This window comes from Trachemys scripta, chromosome 9 (genome assembly GCF_013100865.1).
Source record: "Trachemys scripta elegans isolate TJP31775 chromosome 9, CAS_Tse_1.0, whole genome shotgun sequence".
NCBI lineage: Eukaryota > Metazoa > Chordata > Testudines > Emydidae > Trachemys > Trachemys scripta.
Window position 1 is genome coordinate 95,050,586 of NC_048306.1, and position 14,774 is coordinate 95,065,359.

At 38.9% G+C, this 14,774-nt stretch overlaps 1 protein-coding gene across 6 annotated transcripts in view; it reads left to right on the top strand.

The window, feature by feature from the left end:
* Window positions 1-14,774, top strand: part of ATP11B (ATPase phospholipid transporting 11B (putative)) — a 105,587-nt gene that overhangs the window by 70,528 nt on the left and 20,285 nt on the right. For all 6 annotated transcript variants that reach the window (XR_004647010.1, XR_004647009.1, XM_034780608.1 and 3 more), the window contains exons 24-28: window positions 1,013-1,140; window positions 4,769-4,907; window positions 9,746-9,811; window positions 10,131-10,234; window positions 11,417-11,582. Coding sequence is in view for 4 of the 6 variants with exons in the window: in XM_034780608.1 (XP_034636499.1) it covers window positions 1,013-1,140; window positions 4,769-4,907; window positions 9,746-9,811; window positions 10,131-10,234; window positions 11,417-11,582 (603 nt within the window). In the remaining 2 variants the exon portion in view is untranslated. The remainder of the gene's footprint in view (window positions 1-1,012; window positions 1,141-4,768; window positions 4,908-9,745; window positions 9,812-10,130; window positions 10,235-11,416; window positions 11,583-14,774) is intronic.

A 14,774-nucleotide genomic window follows, 5' to 3' on the forward strand; every position in this document is an offset into this window, starting at 1 on the left:
AACTAGATAAATTCATGGAGGATAGGTCCATCAATGGCTATTAGCCAGGATTGGCAGGGATGGTGTTCCTAGCCTGTATTTGCCAGAAGCTGGGACGGGATGGATCACTTGATGATTACCTGTTCTGTTCATTCCCTCTGGAGCACCTGACATTGGCCATTGTCGGAAGATAGGATACTGGGCTAAATGGACCTTTGGTCTGTCCTAGTATGGCCGTTTTATGTTCTTCTATCAATACCCCAAAATACAAATGTGATACAAACACATAAACGAGATCATCATATCTGGCAAATTGTAACATCTTTGCAGATATCTTTCATGGCTTATCTGGCTTAACTCATTGCAATTTTACAGTATTGGTATTCATAATATCTTAAAGTGTCCCCCAGATTCCATACAGCATCGCACTGACCTAACTGCCGGTGTAGACAGCACTGTTTCAATGGGAGGACTTCTCTGAGCAACATAGCTACCGCCTCTCATGGAGGCAGATTAACTATGCTGATTGGAGAAGTTCTCCCTTCGGTGTAGCACCGTTTTCACTCAAACGCTACATCGGCGCAACTGCACCAGTGCAGATGCACCGCTGAAGCGTTTTAAGTATAGACCTGCCTGAACTTGGAAGATTACTTCACATTTGCATAGAAAAGGATGATCACAAATGTCCAAACTAGAACTTGCTTAAATTATTAATTCTTTGGGGTAGGAGGCTGACTTTTTTTGTTCTGTTTACACAGTGTCTATCACAATGAGGTCCTAGTCCATGACAGGAACTCCTAGGTGCTACAGTAATACAAATAAAAAATAATTGTAATAGGATTTAACACACAGTGGAATGCACTTTCATGTAGACACTGTATATCAAATTTTAAATAGTGCAAATTCGCATGAGATTAGGTGGATTTGCTGCTGCTATTGCTCTATTGCTTTTATATATCTGTTTTTAAACCTGTCACTCTTTCCATTTTTGTATTTAAAAACTTTAACTAATTAAGTGTATTTCCATTTACAGACGCTTTATGACAGTGTGTACCTGACTTTATACAACATTAGTTTCACTTCTTTGCCTGTTCTGATGTACAGTCTTTTTGAACAGCATGTTCACCCTCATGTGTTACAGAGCAAGCCAACACTCTATAGGTATGCATACCCTTTGTACCTAAATGTGGACCTAGTAGAATGTCAGTAGTAAAACTTACTAATAAAGTAAAATAAAGTGGTGTCTTCTGTAGTTATATCTTAAAGTGCTAAAATTACTGCATTTGCTTAGATTCCCCAGTATTTGTATAACTTATTAACAACCTTCAGAAGAAAAACTTGTAAAAATGAGGTTTCCAATATTAAAGGTTAGTTTTCAAAAATATTTTTGTGATTCAAGAGCCACATCTGTTATATCCAATCCCATGTTAAGATTTGAAAAGAACGAGCTCTTCTTCAAATGATGGTGGTCCCTATGGTATTCCACTGAAGGTTTACACATGTGATCCATGCATCCAGAGTCAGAATCTGAAAGCAGGAGCGTCCATTAGTCCGTGCATGTGTCCTTGCTTTGTCTCATGGTTTCATCTGAGGTGATAAAGGGTGGGGCGGACCGACTGCGACTCCAGATCCTTCTCGCCATCGCATAGTCCGAGTCGGAACTACTAGCGTCCTCGTGTGTGACACACCTTAAAAAGTGTAGAGCTGTATATAATTTCTTTTTCTTTTATTTGCTGTTTTTATTGTTTTAACATAGTTTTAGCTTTTTAGTAGTGTTTGGAGTAGAACTAAGAATTTGGGGGAATCTGTTTACTGATTACCCCTCCCACCCGCATACCCACACGTGGGTACTGGACTATGCCACAGAGTCATGGGTTTAAAAACTGTGCCTCCTGCCTTGCTTCTCGATCAGCGATGAACATCTGTGCTGCCTCTACTGCTTGGGAGTAACCCACATTTCATCCAGGTGTGGTATCTGCCAGTCTTTCCCAAGCTGTACCCGTTACCCCGTTAGTTGGACCAGATTAACTGCACCTGGCCTCCTTACCACTCCTGCCACTAATCCTCCACAAGATCAGGCAGGAAAGAGCCACGGTCTTCCTGGTCATCCCATTCTGGCCAAGACGGTTCTGGTTTTCCAACCTTCTCTGCATGTCAGCTTGTGCCCCACTTCCCATTCCCACTTTCCCTGAGCTGCTAACACAACACAGTGGCAGGATCAGACATGCCGCTCCACAGATGCCTCAACTCAGAGCATGGTATTTGGATGGGCTCATCTGCTCTAGAGCAAGAGTGCTCATTGGAAGTGCAAGACATCCTATCGAGCACAAGGAAAGATTCTAATAGGCATTCCTACTAGGCCAAGTGCAAACGCTTTGCCTCCTGGGCCGAACCAAAGGTGCTTTCCCCATAGGAAGTAGAGATTTTCCCTTCTTTTGAATTATTTCCTGCCCTTAAAGATGTCAGGGCTTGCCCTAAACTCTCTCAGGGTCCACCTAGCGGCAGTCAGCACCTTCCATCCTCCCAGGGAAAGACACTTCCTATTTACACATCCGTTAACTACTAGGTTTTGGAAAGGGCTCCTCTGAACTTTTCCACCTGTACAACCTGTTGCTCCCCAATGGGACCTCAACCTTGTCCTGTTTGCACTGATGAACCAATCCTTTGAGCCACTGGGTTCATGCTCTATGTCCCTTCTTTCCATGAAAGTCACCTTCCTTGTGGCTATCACTTCAGCGAGAAGGGTAGAGGAACTTAGGGCCATGATGGTGAACTCCCCTTTCACCACTTCCCATAAAAACAAAGTCTCTCTGTGCCTATATCCTGAGTTTCTACCAAAGGTCATCTCTGTTTCATCTCAACCTACCCATCCACTTGCCTGCTTTCTTCCCAAAGCCTCATGCCTCAGAAGAGGAACGATGACTTCACTCCTTTGACGTATGACGGGCCTTGGCCTTCACCTGCAGAGGACAAGATTGATCAGAAAGTCTTCTAGATTGTTTATTGCAATAGCAGAGAGAATTAAGGGGCAAGCACACAGAGAATTTCCAGATGGATTTCCGGGTGCATTACACTATGCTATCAGTTGTTAGGACTGTCTCCACTCTTCAGGGTGAGGGCCCATTCCATGAGAGCCCAGGCATCCACCATGGCCACCCTCCACAATGTGCCGCTTAGAGAATATGTAGGGTGGCCATGTGGCATTTGGTACATATCTTCACTATTATGCCTTACTATTACTGTTACGCCTTAGTGTAGAACTCTGCGATGGATACATCATTCAGCACAGCTGTCCTCCACTCAATCATTCCATCCTCATCCTCACACCCTTCTCCAAATTAGGTACTGCTTGTTAATCACCCAAGGTTGAATAGAATAGGGACCATCACTTGAAGAGGAGGTTACTTATCTGTAACTGGAAGTTCTTTGATATGTGTGGTCCCTATCTATATTCCACATCCTGCCCTCTTTCCCCTCTGCTGCGGATCTGTTGGATTTGTGGTGGTGAAGGAACTGGAGACGTGGTTGGTCTGCAACATCTTTTATCACCTTAGACGAAACCATGAGGCGAAGCAAAAGCACATGCACGGACCAACGAACACTACTGCTTTCAGATTCACCAGCTCCGGATGCAAAGGTGCCCTCAGTGCAATTCAGATAGGGACCACATGTCTTGAAGAATCTCCAGTTACAGGTAAGTAATCTCCTCTTCTCAATCACTATCCGCTCATGTCCAAAATCAATGGTGGGGTTGCAGGTGGCAATCCTTGTAGTGAAGGGCAATTGGGGAGAAAACAGTATTTATTCTTGTGACTCTCTTCCTATTCTCTCTTAATCTCAACCTATCCCCCTCAAATCTAATTGTTACTATGTACCTCATTCCTCTGCGGTCTGCAGTTTGTGCTTGTGGAGTATAATTCCCCTAGTGGAAGCATGTGGTACTGCATTACACACTTGTGATATTATTGGTGGTGCTTAGTCCCTTTAGCTTCTAATGATCAGCTGACCCTTTCTAAATTATAAATTATATTTACTTTATTGAAGGTAGTTTTGCTTATTGGAGACAGAAAAGTGTACTGTAGCTAAAACTAAATTCACGCATGTCATCTCCGAAGATCTTTTAAGTAGAACCATCTGTCATAACTTATTTTGTGGGGTTTTTTATTTGTATCTAAAGTAATAAGTGAAATAAAAGTCCATAGACAAAATAGATGCTCAGATTCTACAGTGATGGGAGAAAATACAGTACAGATTAAAAAGTGTCTTAGACAAGATTTGATGGTAAGGTTACAGGGCCTAGATGGCAGATCCTGTCCCCCCTGGGGAAGGAGGAACTTCATTGTCTGACATTCCTGTTAGCGACTTTTTAATAGGACCCCTGTCCACTAGAAAATGGGCTGAGACCAGCTTTTTTTAAAAATGTGAAGTGGTTAAAGCAGGGTACTCTGAGTGAGAGAGCTCCCACTGATTCCTCTTACGGCCTGAGGTATATCATTTAACTTTTCTGCCTACGTTTTTCCATAAGATTGAGATAGAAATAATAGTTAGCCCAAGAGGATGTTTGAAAAGGAGATTTAGAGGTCCTTGCCTAGATGGGAAATAAATCCTATCAGTGGTTTCAAGGTGTCGCTTAAATAATTGTTTTATTATTTGCAATTTTAAAAAATGCATCTCAGCAAAGTTAGAGAATGAACGAATGTTATTGTTTTGAGTAAATGCAGTTTCAGTAGCTAGCTGATTGGTTATTTGGAGAAAATTTTGAAATCTAAAATTTGTTTTATTTCCACAGAGACATTAGGAAAAATGCACTCTTGGGATTTAAACCGTTTCTTTACTGGACCATTTTGGGGTTCTCTCATGCATTTGTTTTCTTCTACGGCTCGTATCTTCTGATGGGGGAAGACACTTCTCTGCTGGGAAATGGCCAGGTAAAATAGTTCACAAATTGCAAGACAGTGTATTCAGTGATTTTTTTTTTATTATTATTTTATTTAATATACTCTGCAGTTTCTGTAAAATTGGTGTACTCTAGCAGTGCAAAAGTCACACTGTATTCAGTAAATTTAAATAGTAAACCAGTAGACTTCTTTTTTCAAAACCTTAATACCTTCTACACTGAATAAATGCAAAATGTGCTTTACCATTATTCCCTTATAGGCAGTAAAAGATCCTGAAATTAAAGTGAAGAAAAGGCAGAAGAACAGATCAGTCATATGATGATCTGTTGCTCCTAGGCTGGTGCGTGGATGTTTGTCCAAAATAAACTCATATCCTAGAAAGATCCCTGCTAATGGATTAGATTCTATCTGCTTTATTTCTAATATAGTAATTGAAATGTTGAATCTTTGGATAGTAATTATGAAAAATCATTACTGTTTTATTCTAATTACTGAAAATCTGCACACTTTCTGATTACATAACTTTCCCTTTGTATTAGCCAGTGACAATAGAACCACAGAGTTACAAACACTTTGGGAATGGAGGTTGATTGTAATTCTGAAATGTTCATAACTCTGAACAAAAATGTTATGGTTCTTTCAAAAGTTTACTATTAAACATTGACTTAATATCGCTTTGAAACATTACTATGCAGAAGAAAAATGCTGTTTTTAACTATCTTAACTTTCTGTGCTTGTTTCATTTAAATTTCCTTACCTTGTCAAATCTTTTTTTTAAACTTTCCTTTTATTTCTTTTTTAGTAGTTTACATTTAAAACAGTGATGTACTGTATTGGCTGCTTTTGGGGAGTGGGGGGTTTGGGGGGGGGGTGTCTCTTGCTGCCTGATTGCATACTACTGTTCCAAGTGAGGTGTGTGGTTGGCTGATGAGTTCATAACTGTGATGTTCGTAACTCTGAAGTTCTATTCTGCAAAGCAAATGTTCATAAAAGCCCAAACAAACAAAATCCCACAGAAAAGTTAAATGGATTACTGAGTTTTTATATCACATGAAAACCTGTAATAAAATGTGTTTGAACTACCAATGAATTATGACTGAAGATGACAGAGCATTATATAAATACCTCCACTCTTGGAGGTACAGAAATTCAAGCATTAAAAGAGAGATCCTTCCAGATGAGCATTTCTGCTTAGCCACTAACAAAATATTGAGCAATCCTTTAGTATGCCCTGGAGTATATTTTGATATTTATTAAGATAATGAATAGAAAACCCTGTGCAACTCTTAATTGTCAGAGTAATTCTGCATAATTGTATATCTTTATTCCAAAAAAATTGTCCCCCTGAGAGCATGTGCTGAAAGGCTTCTTTTGAAGTTGCCACAGAACCAGTTATGATAGTATTCAAAATGTCATCGTTTAACATCTCTGTAAGTTGAAGTCTTTAAATCATGATTTGAGGACTTCAGTAACTCAGCCAGAGCTTATGGGTCTATTACAGGAGCGGGTGGGCCACATTCTGTGGCCTGCAATGTGCAGGAGGCCAGACTAGATTATTATGATGATCCTTTCTGGCCTGAATGTCAGAGTCTAAAAGGAGTCCTGTTGGTTCTGTGTAATAATGAAATTTTAGATGGGTTTGGTGATTTAAACAATTTTTCAAACTCTTTATTCACTGTTCTAGCTAGTCTTTTGTAAATCATTTTGACAGATTTGATAGTCTGTCATTAAATTTATATGAGTAAAGTGTAAATAGTTTGTTTTCCAATAACATGAAGTCTTCAGCAAATAAGTGGCTGTAGCATCAATGATGAACTCTCCTTCAAGGTCATGAAGTGGAATAAGAGAGTCTAGTTTTCAGTACTTAAAAGTGAAAATATGTCAGGAAGACTAAAACTTTTGTTTTAGTAGAATTAGTAGTATTTAATCATTTAACCTTTTAAAATTACAGGACACTAACATCAATTCTTGGGATTTCTTTTTTACTGCTAGACCAAAACAAGAAAAACAAAAGGGGCACTCTCTTCTAGAATCTGTCCAGGATCAACTGGCCATTTCCCTTTACCGCCATCATTACTCAACTTGTAGTGTGTTTGATACTAATGGGCAATTGCTCCTTTTGTGGGACTAGGATTTAGTATCACAAAGTAGTTTTTTTTTCTTACAGGTGGCTGTACAGATTAGGCATTTCTTACCTACTACCTTGTCCTCAGTGAGATTCTTGCCTTGTGTACCTTATTGTTGAATGCCAAATAACAGGAGAACTAAGTCCTATCCTAGAAGTTAGATTTTTTTTCTTTCCCTGCAGCAAATAACTTCATCAAAGAGGACTGTTTGACTTAGTAAATTTGTAATGGAATATATATCTCTTCTCTAGGTCACTGGTTCAAATTCACCCCCATCTCAGTGACCTTGTTTCCATCCAGTGGCCAATGTGAAATAAGTTGGTGGTTTCCTTCTAGGATGATGTGGGGAAACTCCCATTTCCACTATCCACATGCTACCTGTTCTGTGAAGAAAGAAGATTTCAGTCTGCGAGGCTGTAACCAAGCACCTTTCACATATATACTTTGTAAAATAAATTTTTCAGTGAATACAGTCATTTTCTTTTATTTTGTAGTATGACAGGGGTTTTTTAGGTCTTCCAAATGAGTGCTGCTCTGATGGCAGGAATTGTCAATCTGTTATATTCTGTATATCTCTGCCATAGACTCCTCATTCATTCTTGCTCAGACCTCAGTAAAACTTCCCTCCATAGCTTCCATTTATGGCAGTCAGATGCTAGAAAAGAGGCATCTGTTAAAGTTCTTGAATGTTCCCATAATCTTACAGGTACCTTGTGAGCTCTACCCCAGTTTCACCAGCAAATGATATATATTTTTTGGTGAATGGACAATGGCCAAAAAACTTGTGTGGCTAAAGTCAGAGAGAACATGAAACAATTGCTAGATTCTGTTTAGAGAGCAGAATTTAGATAGGGTGCAGGCTGAAAAGTTAGTGGTGATAATACAGCTAGCTAGAGTATCTATCCACTTATGAGATGTTTGACAGAGGCATTAAAATAGTTGAACCTCTGAGCAAAATATCTTTACTAATTGAGGTATGTATTGTCTCCTCTGGTGTAACATAGTAAAGGCCATATGACTTTCTGCTTGTGCATTCATAGATATCTTGCTTTTGTTGAATTTTATTGAATGGAAAAAGTTTTTCAATACAGCTTTTCCCCTCTGGATCAATCCATTCCTGAGCAGTTATTGGTTCAAGTAAAAAATCCTTTTTACATCAAAGTGCCTAAGTACAGACTTAATGGTAGACTTTCAGAGCACCAAACAGAACAATTTACTTTGTATACATATAACATATGGTTAGCTTCCAGAGCAGAGTATGTAAATGTGTGTTTGAGGTTTAATAGCCTTACATCATAACACACTGTACTACAACTTGATCTTTTAGTTCTACTTTTTCCCCCCTTTTTTCATGCTGTGCATGTCGTCAGATATTGAAACCTAACAGGCAAATGGTAAGATTTACGTTAGAAGAAGAGAAGGAGATACAAAATATTGTATCTGGTATTCCACAAAATTAAAGGATGTAGCATCTATTCTCTGTAAATGCTTTCAAAAATAAAAATGGTGGCAAGCATTTGTTCATTTTTTGCATTGCAGCTGTACGGCCATCAATGGTAGTGTAAATTAAGACACTTTCTTTCATGGGCCACTCTTAATAGCAGTAGTTTAATCTCAGGGGTAACAAGCTGAAAAATTATTTTTCTTCCTCATATAGCAAGGCACTGGGTGTATGGGGGGGTACACTTGAGGTTTTTTATTTGTTTTTTAAAATCATTTATCTATTACAAGGGCTGCAACCATGTTAATCCTAGCTTTCTAATTGATTAACTAAACTATGAAATTCCAAAGTGATGAATTTGGTTGCATATCTGCAGGTGGTGTCTTCCTGCACTATCCATGTTTGCCTACTTCTAATAAATGGTAAAGAAGTGAAATTTACAAGAATTCTGGGCTCTGTCGTAAAGTACGTAGAGTGTCAGTCACCATAGCTCTAGGTGCTGCAGAGTCTCTTCAGTTTCAGTACCTGCTTGTTCATGAGAACAGTACAGGCGGCAAAGTAGAAGGGTGATGTGTGTTTGTGGAGCATGTGGGTACACAGTTGAAACAAACACAGCATCCTCGCCTTTTGTTAGAACTGGGATTTTGACGTTGGAGAATTTGTTCCAAGGTCTGATAATTCAGTATATTGGGATGGGATGATGAAAGTGGTAGATGCTTTAGAAGTATTTTAGGGTTTGGATTAAATTTTCATTTTACCAGCCTTGGGAAAAAAAAGTGTCTCTCTTTTCTTAATGTTCTCTTTGAAGAACATAACAGCACCATTATTTTTGAATTATGAAGATTGTGGTTTGGAAAAACTAAACCCTCCAATGATGCTGCATTTCAAAAATAACTTTTAATGTTAAACTTCATAATTGAGGCGTTATTGCTTTTACACTGAAGTGGAATACCTTCCCATTGATAGTCATGGCTAACTGGATATTCACACATAATTGGTTGATTAGTAACTTCATTTTCCTACCATCTCATTTTATGATTTGGTTTTGTCATCTTCTGCTGTAGATTTGTGGTGGTAAGGAAAAAGATTCCTTGCTAGTGGGATGTAAATTTTGTGACTCTTAATAGGAATCATATTTTTTCTTTGCCTGTGGTTTGCGCTGTACCCTTCTTGCTCCACTAACTATACTTAGTGAACAATCACAGGTTTCATTAGTGTAGCTGGTTTCAGATAGCTATAATTTATTACAACTGCTATTAATTGATTTTGTGCAATGACTTCTGTTTTTGTATTTTATTTAGATGTTTGGAAACTGGACTTTCGGTACTTTGGTCTTTACTGTTATGGTTATAACTGTTACAGTGAAGGTACAGTAGTATAATATTTACCCTCCATTTTGGGAAATGTAGGCAAATACAGAATAATTTATCAGTTTAAAGTTGGTTTCATAGTTTACAAGAGTGGTGAATAATTTCTGTCTCTCAAGGAAACAGGAGGTAAAGAGGGCATTAGGGTTAATTTCAGTGATGGCTTTAAAAGATTCATTTCATAGTTTCATGTGTCTTGAAAGGTGTTTACTGATTAAGTTTGACAGTAAATCCAAATAATTTGAAAGCAATGTTGCCTTTTCATATTAATGAAGTAAAACTGCATAGATTAATTTTCTAAACATTCTTTGTTTTTTAGATGGCTTTAGAGACTCATTTCTGGACTTGGATAAATCATTTTGTTACCTGGGGCTCCATTGTATTTTATTTTCTATTTTCCTTGTTTTATGGGGGAATTATCTGGTGAGTGATTTTTCCTTTTGTCTCTGTGTGTGCATAAAACATAGGAAGATAAAGTAGAACATTGCTTTTAGTATTTGATATCTTGCACTATAGCTATTAATTTCTTCATACATTTAGAACAGGAAAGGAAATGACAATCCCAGCAATGGGGTTTTGCCCTTTTCTTCAAATCTAGAGCCTGTTACTCCTAGCATATAGTGTGTAACTTTGCAGCCTTGCATGCATTTATCCCTCACCTGAAGCAGACACATGTTTATGCATTTTAGAACTCTGAAATTCATTGCATTAAGTTTACTAGTTTTCTGGTTAAATGAAACTGCAGTCATTTTGTGTAACAACCCAAATTCTTCCCTTAGAATGACTGTTTTCTAAATCTCAGCATCCTCAGACTGTTTCTGGAAACTCTTTTTTTGTCTGCTACAGTACTCCATGGGTGCCATTCTCTCAAAGGCCATCCACCTCTTTCTGAAGAGGCTTCTGGCACCTATTTCCATACACATGAATGCTGAAAAATGTGGACCGTTGTCTTTGTAAATACAGATTTTCACTTCACCATGCTGCACAATGCAAGGCTCACTGTCTCAAATAAGGAAGATGAACTAATTAGATATTTGCCTATTAGTTCTTCATAGAATTTAAGGCTTTATAACTTCTACATAATGTTGGTTTAACAATCAGAATACTTTAAAGAATACTCTTGTTAATCATGTCCCTTTTAAAAATCCTGCACTGTTCTCATTTCTGGTTCTACAGGGATGTGCAAATTGCATATAGCTTTATCCGTATGGAACCTTACACAGCTGTGGGAAATCCATGACCTATGGCAAGGCGATGTTTCTGTTGTGTCATCCTCATGTGTTCTGTTGATGGGCAGCTTTAAGGTGTTCCAGGAGCTCCGAAGGAGCGTTTCCTCTTATAGAGGCTGCAGCAGGGATGAATTAAAACAGTACATCCCCAAACTTCCCTAGCCACACTCTTCTCCAGCCCACCCCATTCACTTTTTAGCTGCCCTATGCCACTTTCAACTACTAGACTCCCCTCAGTGGACTCGCCGGTGCTGGTGTCCTACACTCTGACTTATTCTGGTGGACAGCATAAAACAGGGATGAATTTAGCAAATTAGTTTTGTTTAATTTGTACTTCTGATATTTTCCTCTAATTATCCTTTCTCTAATTTTTCAGGCCATTTTTGCATACGCAGGACATGTACTTTGTATTTGTTCAGTTGCTGTCAAGTGGTTCCGCTTGGTTTGCCATAATCGTCATAGTTGTCACTTGTTTGTTTCTTGATGTTGTGAAGAAAGTGCTGTGCAGACATCTACAACCAACAAATACTGAAAAAGCTCAGGTAACGTTATATTTTTATATAGAACATGGTCAATAATTAAAAGAAGAACTTAATTAAATTCAGTCCTGTTAGTGGATAACTAAATAATCCTTCTCTGAATAAATGTCAAAAGATCACTTCCTCTGCAAAAATTGAAATTTTTATGATGCTTCGGTATGTAAAATAGTGGTTTCATTTGAAAGCTGTCATGGGATAAGGTCCTCTCATGGATTGGTAACTGGTTAAAAGATAGGAAACAAAGGGTAGGAATAAATGGTCAGTTTTCAGAATGGAGAGCGGTAAATAGTGGTGTCCCCCAAGGGTCTGTGCAAGGCCCAGTCCTATTCAACATGTTCATAATTGATCTGGAAAAAGGAGTAAGCAGTGAGGTGGGAAAATTTGCACATGATACAAAACTACTCAAGGGAGTTAAGGCCCAGGCAGACTGTGAAGATCTACAAAAGGATCTCTCAAAACTAGGTGACGGGGAAACAAAATGGTAGATGAAATTCAGTGTTGATAAATTCAAAGTAATGCACATTGGAAAACATAATCCCAGTTGTACATATAAAATGATGGGGTCTAAATTAGCTGTTACCACTCAAGAAAGAGATCTTGGAGTCATTGTAGAGAGTTCTCTGAAAACATCCACTCAATGTGCAGTGGCAGTCAAAAAAGTGAACAGAATGTTGGGAATCATTAGGAAAGGGCTAGATAATCAGACAGAAAATATCATATTGCCTCTATATAAATCCATGGTACTCTCACATCTTGAATACTGTGTACAGATGTGGTTGCCCCATCTCAAAAAAAGATATATTGGAATTGGAAAAGATTCAGAAAAGGGTAACAAAAATTATTAGGGGTATAGAACGGCTTCTGTATGAGGAGAGATTAATAAGACTGGGACTTTTAAGCCTGGAAAAGAGGCGACTAAGGGGGGATATGATAGAGGTCTATAAAATCATGAGTGGTATAGAGAAAGTAAATAAGGAAGTGTTATTTACTCCTTCTCATAATAAAGAACAAGGGGCCACCAAGTGAAATTAATAGGTAGCAGGTTAAAACAAACACAAGAAAGTATTTTTTCACACAACACACAGTCAACCTGTGGAACTCCTTGCCAGGAGATGCTGTGAAGGCCAAGAGTATAATAGGGTTCAAAAAAGAACTAGATAAATTCATGGAGGATAGGGCCATCAATGGCTATTAGCCAGGATGGGCAGGCATGGTGTCCCTAGCCTCTGTTTGCCAGAGGCTGGGAATGAGCAACAGGGAATGGATCACTTGAGGATTGCCTGTTCTGTTCATTCCCTCTGGGGCACCTGGCATTGGCCACTGTCGAAGGACAGGATACTGTGCTGGATGGACCTTTGGTCTGATCCAGTATGGCCGTTCTCTTGTTCTTATGAAAAGATAATTAATTTAAATTATGTAAACCTATTTAATGCTATCATCAGATCCAAGTGTAAGTAAGGATTTTACTCTTGCAAAGGATAACTTTTGTACTAGAACTGAATAAACCATTTCTGAATAAAGTGAGCCTATAGACTTGCTGGCACACAAATTGTTCAGTCTTTAGCATCTACGTTTATAAAAGCATGCCAGGATACATGTTTCGTAAAGAGTTGCACTGCTTTAAAACTAGTTGCGAAATTTACTCTTGTTGTTTTCTGAGACTGAACAAAGTGTCTAGAGATATTTGCCTTGCCTTTTGAGTGGCTGTTACAATGTAATGATGTGCAATAGTTTAAATGATTTCATAGATTCTAGGACTGGAAGGGACCTCGAGAGGTCATCGAGTCCAGTCCCCTGCCCGCATGGCAGGACCAAATACTGTCTAGACCATCCCTGATAGACATTTATCTAACCTACTCTTAAATATCTCCAGAGATGGAGATTCCACAGTCTCCCTAGGCAATTTATTCCAGTGTTTAACCACCCTGACAGTTAAGAACTTTTTCCTGATGTCCAACCTAGACCTCCCTTGTTGCAGTTTAAGCCCATTGCTTCTTGTTCTATCCTTAGAGGGTAAGGTGAACCAGTTTTCGCCCTCCTCCTTATGACACCCTTTTAGATACCTGAAAACTGCTATCATGTCCCCTCTCAGTCTTCTCTTTTCCAAACTAAACAAACCCAATTCTTTCAGCCTTCCTTCATAGGTCATGTTCTCAAAACCTTTAATCATTCTTGTTGCTCTTCTCTGGACCCTCTCCAATTTCTCCACATCTTTCTTGAAATGCAGTGCCCAGAACTGGACACAATACTCTAGCTGAGGCCTAACCAGAGCAGCGTAGAGCAGAAGAATGACTTCTCGTGTCTTGTTCACAACACACCTGTTAATATATCCCAGAATCATGTTTGCTTTTTTTGCAACAGCATCACACTGTTGACTCATATTTAGCTTGTGGTCCACTATAACCCCTAGATCCCTTTCTGCCGTACTCCTTCCTAGACAGTCTCTTCCCATTCTGTATATGTGAAACTGATTTTTTTTCTTCATAAGTGGAGCACTTTGCATTTGTCTTTGTTAAACTTCATCCTGTTTACCTCAGACCATTTCTCCAATTTGTCCAGATAATTTTGAATTATGACCCTGTCCTCCAAAGCAGTTGCAATCCCTCCCAGTTTGGTATCAGCCGCAAACTTAATAAGCGTACTTTCTATGCCAATATCTAAGTCGTTAATGAAGATATTGAACACAGCCGGTCCCAAAACAGACCCCTGCGGAACTCCACTCGTTATACCTTTCCAGCAGGATTGGGAACCATTAATAACAACTCTCTGAGTACGGTTATCCAGCCAGTTATGCACCCACCTTATAGTAGCCCCATCTAAATTGTATTTGCCTAGTTTATCGATAAGAATATCATGCGAGACCGTATCAAATGCCTTACTAAAGTCTAGGTATACCACATCCACAGCTTCTCCCTTATCCACGAGACTCGTTATCCTATCAAAGAAAGCTATCAGATTGGTTTGACATGATTTGTTCTTTACAAATCCATGCTGGCTGTTCCTTATCACCTTACCACCTTCCAAGTAAAAAGCAACAGAGGGTCCTGTGGCACCTTTACGACTAACAGAAGTATTGGGAGCATAAGCCTTCGGGGGTAAGAACCTCACTTCTTCAGATTCACTTGCATCTGAAGAAGTGAGGTTCTTACCCCCGAAGGCTTATGTTCCCAATACTTCTGTTAGTCGTAAAGGTGC